This window comes from Rhinolophus ferrumequinum, chromosome 22, assembly GCF_004115265.2.
Source record: "Rhinolophus ferrumequinum isolate MPI-CBG mRhiFer1 chromosome 22, mRhiFer1_v1.p, whole genome shotgun sequence".
Taxonomy (NCBI): Eukaryota; Metazoa; Chordata; class Mammalia; order Chiroptera; family Rhinolophidae; genus Rhinolophus; species Rhinolophus ferrumequinum.
The window spans coordinates 14,756,009-14,764,962 of record NC_046305.1 but is presented as its reverse complement, the minus strand read 5'-3'; the positions used below and the strand labels follow the sequence as shown (position 1 = coordinate 14,764,962).

Sequence of the window (8,954 nt, the reverse complement as noted above, 5' to 3'; positions counted from 1 at the left end):
AACAGATCCTATAATACAAATGGACTAGTCCAGTGGGATGAGGTCAGGTTTTTCTTTAAAGGCTACATAGTTACAATGATTTATAAGACAGGAAAGGTAACATGTCATCTACAGAGATGTGGGTCTATAAACAGAGCACTAAAGAGGGAACCAAAGCCTACCAGCTGACTGTAGTTCCAGCACCATGCACCTGGTCTCGGGTTACTCCCGCTGGGTCAGCCCTCCCGATGGGTCGAGGTACAAGGAGCTACTTCTGGCATGCTGGTCTAGCACAGGACTTACCTTTTCTTTTTATTCCATTTTATGTTTGACTGAGAGTATTTCTCATCATCTGAAGAAACTACCTTTAGCTGAAGACGTGCATGTTTACAAGGTGGAATGACACATTTTGCATATAGCCGCTCATTTAGGAAGCCCACATAATTTTTAAATAGTCCTCAGTAGTCATTAATAAAGTATTGAGACTACACCAGGGGATCCGGTAAACCACAGCCCGCAGGCCCATGGCCTGTGTTTGTAAATACTTTACTTGGGACACAGTTCCACTCATTTGTTGACATATCGTCCATGGCTGCTTTCCTTCTACCATAGCGGAGTAGTCACAAGAGAATGGATGGCCTGCAAGCCTAACATATTTGCTATTGAGCTCGTTACAGAAAAAGCTTGCCCACCTCTGGACTATACCAAAGTACTCCAATCTGAGAAGGGTAAAAGAAAAATCACTCACACACCTACACACACACACACACACACACACACACACACACACACACACACTGTTCTCAAGTAACCTAAAAAAGACATGATCAGCTTTACCTTCATCATACCTTTTAAGACATCGTATGTACCCAGTACCACACTTAAGCCACACCAAATATAAAGGGTTACAAATATTCAGATTTTATTATAAATAAAATACTGGTTTATTTTTTTAACATAAAAAAATGCCAAGTGTTGCATTTTATTCACCACCCTGGAGAGCAAGACTGTAGAGATTAAGGCAAACGACTAAAGTGAAGAAGGCACATGTAAAAGGGCCACAGTTGGAATTAAGAGGAAACATTCTAGGGGACAGCTGTTTGTGTTCCCTGTGACACCCAGCTTTCTGCAGCAGCCACCTGTCAATTTTATTACGTAGAATACAGATAACTGGAACTATACAATAAAACAATGGCTATATTGCAGGAGTGTAATTAAGGTATCATCTTTTAAAGAACTTTCATTTTAAAAATAAAATTCTGTTTAAAAATATACCACACAGATGGAGGAGAAAAAAAAAAGTTAACAACAAAACCAAACAAATTTCACCGTGGCCTAAGACCTCCTGGAGTGAACTTAACCCATAGGCTTGATGGAAAGCGAACTTAGCAGTCTGTCTTCAGTCCTTTTCTCGAAACCTTGACCAAAATCTCTGTTTGGATGTGGCCACTTGACAAGAGGAACTAGCTAGGAAACACTGATGTGAAAACTTGGCAAGAAAGAGCCATGCCTCCTGGGATAGTAGAAGCCTGAGAGAAGCAGCAGAGTGGAAGCTTAGGGGTACGCCAAGGCAGCACATCTGTAGTTAATTCTGGTGTGCAAGAGGAGACTCCCGTGTGCAAGGGGAAGAACCAAATGACACGGCCTCCCCACTCTCTGTGGGACTCTTCTTGACTCTGCGAGCTCGTGGTACCTACGCAATTGCTTATAACATTGACCCATCCAGCTCAAACCACTGCAGAAACGGCACTTCTAGTTCATTCCTGGCTAGACCCACACTGCTGCTGAAGGTATCCTTCAGCGAAATGTCCTCATTTCACCATGTCCCGTCAGCCTCGCAACAGCCTGCCGTAGTTTGGGGTCGCGAGGGCTGCGATGGAAGAGGGTTTGAAGCACCTCTTTACAGTGGTTGTGTGTGAAGGGAAGCAGGTTGATATTCGTGTGCGAGAACGGGGACGCTGCAAAGAACAAAACAGTGGGGAACAGATACAATCCAAAGCATTGCAGATGGAAGGGGAGGAGGTATACAGACACATTGTGACAGTGAAGAGGAAAAATGGAGAGAAGCAGTGAACAGGCAGTGCCATTCTAGAAATAGGACCAAGTATATTTACATAAACTCCTTACTCTAGAATCATGATAAACAAACAAACAAAAAAAAACATTCACACAAAAATATAAATTTGAAATAATTAATAGCACCAGTGTGTCAGATAATAGTTTCTTTCCCCCGCAAAGTACAAAGTTGCATAGTGTTAAAGGGTATATATGAATCTCAGTGGTGGGTTGGTAGGAGGGAGGGGTTGTGTGGCAGGGAGATGTCACACTGTGATCTTAGAAGACAACAGCAGGGCTGAGGATCAGAAGTTGAGAAGCCCACTAGGAAACTCCACAAAAGGGTCTTCCCTCTGCACTTAGAGGGAAGGGTTAGAGTGGGTTTAAATCACAAAGTGCAGGAACTAGATGGTGTCTGGCAGCTGTGTGAAGTACTGAGTGCAAGTATTTGCCACCAGGATTTGGCAAACCACGTTTTTTGAGGGATTCTAGAAGATGGGAACATCAGAAGAAAATTGAGGCTGAGGGTCAAATGTTTCATCTCTTCCCAATGGAAGAAAAATGGGTGTATGGGATCCTGACAATACACGTTGTACCGAGGTTTTATTCCTTTGCTAGCAAAGACTAGGACAAAGAGACTTGTTTTGCTTTTGCTTCGTTTGTCAAGATGTTAGGGACCAACTGCTCTCTGTCAGATAATACTAGCTCCCATACTAACATCCTAAAAAAGCTCTAAGAAGTAGATTTTGGAAAAAAACAAAAAAGAAAACAACTTTAGTGGTTATCATATCCCTATTTCTTCTGTATAAATTCCATTTATAGGAATATCAAAAGATGTCTGTTGGCGAGTACAACCTGCCCATCCAGACTTACATAACCAGCTGCCCCAAGATGTGAAAAAAAGTTTATCTTCCTAGTCAATTGGTAACATATGAGAAAAAGGTCAGCCTACGTCTGCAGTCTCGGTTCCCCCGGAGACTGTCACACATAATTGCATCCTTACCCGTGGATGGCTCCATGTCCTATTCTCAAAATAGCTAACACGACTGGTGATGGCTCTCGACATTCTAAAGGACCGATACCTTTGGCACAGGATGGTTGGTTAGTTCCTTTCGCTTAAAGGGAGGGGGGCGGGGCAGGAGGTGTAGATGCATTTTCTTTATCTATGGACTGGAAATACTGGCCATCACGATGCTACTACGAGTAGCCAAACTTTTCCTTCATAGAAACAAGAATACTGAGACTGCGGAGGGTCTGCTGGAATCACCGAGCGAGCGGGGGCTCCTTGCCCAGCCCCGGCACACAAGGTTCCCACGAAGTGCTCCTGCCACTGCACGGAAACGCAGGGGGCCATGTCCTCACGCAACTCAGAAGGGAAAGTGTGGGTAAGGGAGCGTCGTAAGTGGAAGAGAGACTTTATTAGATAAAACCCTTTGTTCCCGATTCACGATGTTTAATTTGCTTCTCTTTAAACTTTGTGACTTTTCCTGGTTCAGAAGGACAGCGGTGGAGAGCAGCAGAGAAGTGGGGGGGGTCTGAAAAATGTAATCTTTGTGTTAAGGCACACTGCGGGCTCACAGTGGCTCCCCGGTCGGGGAGTGCTGCCTTCCAGCCCCAACGGAAGACGCTAGGGCTTCTCAATGGACGGCGTGTTGAAGCAGCCGGACGGTAAGGTCTTCTTGATGTCTTCTAGATTGCGGATATCCTTCATGATCCCCTCGATGTCTCTGTTATAGTCCATGAGGGCGGCCTCCTGCTTCCTGGCTTCGTTCTCCAGATCAGACACCTTCCTGTCTAGATCGCTGACTTTCATTTCATCTTTGGCTTTGTTCAGGGTGCCTTCAATCTCATTGAGCTTGTTCAGATCCACTGTGTCCAGCTGCCCTGTAGAGCCCAAAAGGACACAGAAGAGAACAGATGCACGGGGTAAGAAGTATAACGTCACTGCACAGGTACCGCCATCAGCCTTTTTATAAACAAGACCCGACCGCTGCCACCATGCAGAGGTGGCCTGCCAACGTGACTTCTCTGTTTTAGCTATTTGGGGCCGATTATTCATGTGGTACTGGGCCATAAACAATGTATACCAAGGACCACCACTGACACAACCCAGCGGGAATGGGTGAGGGCATATAATGAATATTGGGCTGGATGGTATTTTTTCCCCTGAGAAAATGGTTTTTGTGAAATGTTTTCTAAATACGTAGCTACCATGTTCTAGACTTGTGGATTGGACTGTCATCTGGTAAGCATAGCTTTTTCGTGTTTATGTAGGCAATCTGTGTGTCATTTCAGTGCCATCTAACGCACGTAGAAATCTTTAAGCTGGGACCCTAAGCCCTCAGCACTTAGACTCCAGGCAAGCTGGGCTGGTTTTGGGAGTGACATCCGGCTCTCAGGAGTTTCACACTGGTCAGAGCTCTCCTGTGGAAAATGGCCAGGGTGGAATGCCGAAATCATTTCTGCAAAGCTTCTCTTTCAAACCAGCAAGAAAAAAAGAGGTTCTTTTGAAAGGAATTGTTTCCATAACAAGCGAAAGCAGGCAGCCACGCAGCAATCAGCACTTGATTAGAGTCCCACAAGACCATTTTCCATCAGTGATTCTCAGATGCTAAGTAATTTGTCCAAGTTTGCAGTTTACAGGCAACAAAGCAAAGATTCCAACCCAAGCCTGACGAACTTTACAATCCAGCTCTTTCTGCCACAAAAAACTACTTCTTCTAGCTTACTTTTATTTTAAAAATCCATCTGATGGCACACAATTTATTATTCTTGACATCTGAGACAGATAAAAAACATACACCCCTCCATCCCTCCAAAAAAACCCAAGAAACAAAACACTGACCGAGCTTTAAAGGCTAGGACATTAAAATATAAGGCCTTGCTGCAAAGCTACACTGATTAGACTGTTACTACAACTTTATAACGAAGGCTGGTGACAAAAGTACATCTGTCTTAGCATGAAGCCTGCTACCTATCAAACTGGATCAAAAGAGCGCGTCAGTATGCTTAGATTTCCTCAAAAAAATCAAGCCTTTTCTCTCTTTTGGCATAAAAACTGTCATCTCATCAGATTATCCTGTAAAGTAGCCAATGAAGAGAATTCCAGGCAGTTGAAAGTATTCTTTTATCCTATCACTGTTCTTTTATCCTATTATTTTAAATCCTTTAAAGACACTCTGCCAGCAGGATGAGCTAAGAATAATCTCTGTTCAATTATATTATAAACCTCGACCATAGATGAGCCACTCTCGCTGGCAGCACATCCTCAAAATTTTGTTAAGTCCTTGGACCACAGTCAGTTGCCAATACTTAGGTCCTAGTAAGTCTCTTAGGTCCACGGAAGGACCTAGTAAGTATCTGTTGAATTAATACAACCTAAAGTAATGATTCAGTTCACATAATATTCACACTGTATATAATATCTGCTTTTGAGTCAACTATATCAGAACCTCCAAAAACTGTAAAATGATTCTTTGGCTACTCACCCAGTTGCTCTAAGAGGTCATTCACGAGGTTGAGGAGGCTGGTGACAGAGTTCTTGGCCTTTCTGGCATTGATCTCAGCTTCCTGAGCGGCCTGTGAAGCCTGCACGGGGGGAGACGGATGAAGGATACAAATAGTCCTGATGGTGTTTTTCATCTTCTTCAACTATTTTTTTCCCCAATGAGCCAACAAATCTAATTTTCATATGCTGTCCCCTTTCCTAACTCATGAAACTACAATCTCTCACTGCAGGATCTCTTTTTTTTTGGGGGGGTGGGGTGGGGTGGAGAAAGGCGGTCCTATCTTCATGTTGAGGATGTTGCAATTTTTCATGCATACAACAGTCATGCATAAGCAGTCAGTATGCCTGCACTGACGGTATTGGTTATTTCAAAGATCAATATGATCTGCTTTTCTCACTTTCTCACTCAGTAATACATGGAGGTATATTCATAATAAAACCCGTTAAGCAGAAACAAGTTATTTTTAAAGAATGAGCATAAAAACTACATTTTATACCCAAAACATATCCTTCAGGGCACTCTTAGGGACTTATCAGAAATGTCCTATTCTCTGAAAACTTTATTATTCTCAGAACTGTCCTATTACCAGAAAACTTCTATAACTCCCTCTCCGTGACCTGCAGACACACACACACACACACACATACTGGGACAATACAATTTACATTCAACAATCAACCAAAGGTAAATACATTTGGGAAAATTCCATGGAACCTGAATAAATACACGTGTGCGTGAGTCACAGGAAACGACCATGGAAGAGGAAGTGTCTAAATATCAGAAAACAGATGCTCTCACAAATAAATCTAGTCAGGAGACACACGAGTGGCTTTGAGCTCCACACTACATAATTGTTTTTCCTAGGTTTTGGATCAAGACAGTGTAAAAGCTTTAGATAGAAACAATATGAAAATTAAAAAAAAAAAAAAGCAAGGTGAAAAAAAAAAACCTTCACAAATAAATGATTAATGTCTGTTCAAATCACAGCCGTTCCTACTGAGCCTTCACAGGCGTGGCTGTGTGGATACGAGGAGAGGGGTAAGGACCTAGGAGTGGCCTCCGAGAGCGATACCAACGCATTTAACCTATTCTTCCAGGAACAACCGTAAGCCTGCACTCTTCTGGTTAAAAAAAACATGTTGTTACAGACTCACACAACACTGGCCCAACGCGTATGTTTATTTCAGGATGGACATAAACATAAATGGGACAGTGTATATGACAGTGTTGTGTGCTTCTTAGAAGTTATTTTACCAAGAGGAACAAAAAAAATGAATCTTCTTTCCACCCTTTGGAATTGAGTCCATACTTTTCTTTTGGAGCTTATAAAGAACACAACCTTCTCTTTCTTTCAGTAGGCTCTAAATCTAATGTTTCTACAACCATATTACAGATGAAATCCAGAGACCCTCAGCACACATAAGAAATACGTAATTTTACTATATGGGAATTTCCACTTGAGCCATACCTTGGTACCGAAAATGAGGACACAAAAAGGAGATACGGCATAATAAAATAAGGTTTTTATACAGGGATGCTTCATTTGATCAATTCCCTAGAGTCTTCTTTATCTAGATTAACTGGCTTAGTATTTCCCCTTTCTATCTCAAGGTGAAAATGACCCAGAGGGAAGGGCCAGTTTGTTTGTTTTTTTAACAGGAATGGAAAAAGGGTCCCTTCCTTGCACTGAAAGGACACAATTAAACAAGTCCATGGCTGTTATTACGGGGTTTGTAATCAGAAGGAACTGGAAAGGAATACTTCCATTTTGAGTACACTGAAGTCTTTCAAACGTAAAATATGGCATAAAACAGAAAAATGGGCCCTCGTTCTTTGTTGGGCCATGCATCACAAGTCAATTTTGTTACAAACAGTGTTATGTATACACATGATCATGAAAGGTGAAAAATTACATTGGATGTAAGTTTAGTATGTTTTGCCAGCTTCAGAAACGTCCTTGTACACAAGAAACTGGTCTTTGCCTCTCGGGAGCAGACTGTTGGGAGAATAAGAGCAGGAAGGAAATGAACTTTTCATTGCATCCCTTTGTGTTCCCTTTTGATTTTATACTGTCTATGAATGATCCATTCACAACCATGAATACGTACTTTTAAATATCCTAAAACCTCAAATGTGCAAAACAGTGTTTTGCTTTTAACCGAGAGGAGCTTTGGGACAGGACAATTATGCAACAACCGGGCAGAAGACCCAAGTTCTTTGTCTTCAATGTAAGCTTACTAACCAAATTCTTGACGAGCAAATGCAACGGGGAAAAAAAAAAAAAAAAAAAAAAAAAAAAAAGAAGCGAATGTGAAAGTGATGCTTTGATTAAACACCCTTCGCTTTGCCCTTGAGCACATGATGCCGAAGCGGCTTACCATCCCTGCCATCATCATATCCTGGTCAGCGTCATCTTGTTTCTTCTTCAGCTCCTTTTCTGCTTCCTGGAGCTGTTTCAACATATTGTTCACCTCGTTATCCAGCTCTGTAACTTCTGCAAAAGTCCTTTCGGCGTCTGCCTTGGTGCTGGTAGCATTCTGGGCACAAAATAAACAATGCGTAATGAACCAAATGGACAGCTTCCCTTTTTCTAAAATACGCTCCCACTCCTTACTCTGTAAAGTAGTGTGAAAAGATGATCCAGAATGAACAGGACAGTAATTTGTACTGTAAGCTGACTTATTATCGTTTATTTTTGCCTCCTCTTATTTAATCCTTAAAACTTCCAGTTCTATTATTGTCATTTTTAGTTGAGTTCACACAGCTAGCAAATGCTCAACATTCAAATGGTGTCCACTTTCCATCACATCATATTGATTAGATTCTTTCACTTGGAAAACATTTAAATTCAAGCAGGCCTTGTTCTACGTGGCAGTTCATCATAATGTACAAAAAGTACATAATCCTGAAATACGAGTATTTTATACAATACAGTTAATCCAAAACCGACTGTTCTAAAGAAACTAAAAGATGTGTGTGATTCTCAAATACATCATTTTAGAATCAGCTCCAATCTCTCCTTTCAAAAAAACAAGCAGGTTGACCTTTAAGTAGGAAAATGACAGCCTAAAGAAATTATTCTTTACAATGAGTAGAAAGAATCCAGCAGTGGTAGCTACAGAAATCCTGAATGGGTGGGGCTCAGATACGACAATATGCTTGAATGAGCGGCTTGAAAGTTGTACTGACTTGGCACTCTCTACGAGACTGAAGAAGAAAAAAAAAAAGAAATGTCAACTATCCAGGTTAAAGAACTGTTTATTTAAGGAAGAGTCTCATTCTTTGTAGGAGAGGGCTCCGTGGGTCCCTGAAGCCATCCACCTCCTCACAACTCAGACCCTGCCACTGAGACATACTAGAAATTTCAGAGTCAAGAGCTTTTTCGATGAGTCTCCCTCTTGATCAATGTGT

The 8,954-nt window shown here is 41.8% G+C and overlaps 1 protein-coding gene across 1 annotated transcript in view; it reads right to left on the bottom strand.

The window, feature by feature from the left end:
• Positions 1–1,419: 1,419 nt before the first annotated feature.
• The window catches only part of LAMC1 (laminin subunit gamma 1), a 108,316-nt gene continuing 100,781 nt past the window's right edge, over positions 1,420–8,954 (bottom strand). The window contains exons 26-28 of the mRNA XM_033092756.1: positions 7,922–8,080; positions 5,523–5,622; positions 1,420–3,918 (exon numbers count right to left, since the gene is read on the bottom strand). Coding sequence (XP_032948647.1) covers positions 3,662–3,918; positions 5,523–5,622; positions 7,922–8,080 — 516 coding nt within the window. The 3' untranslated portion in view covers positions 1,420–3,661. The remainder of the gene's footprint in view (positions 3,919–5,522; positions 5,623–7,921; positions 8,081–8,954) is intronic.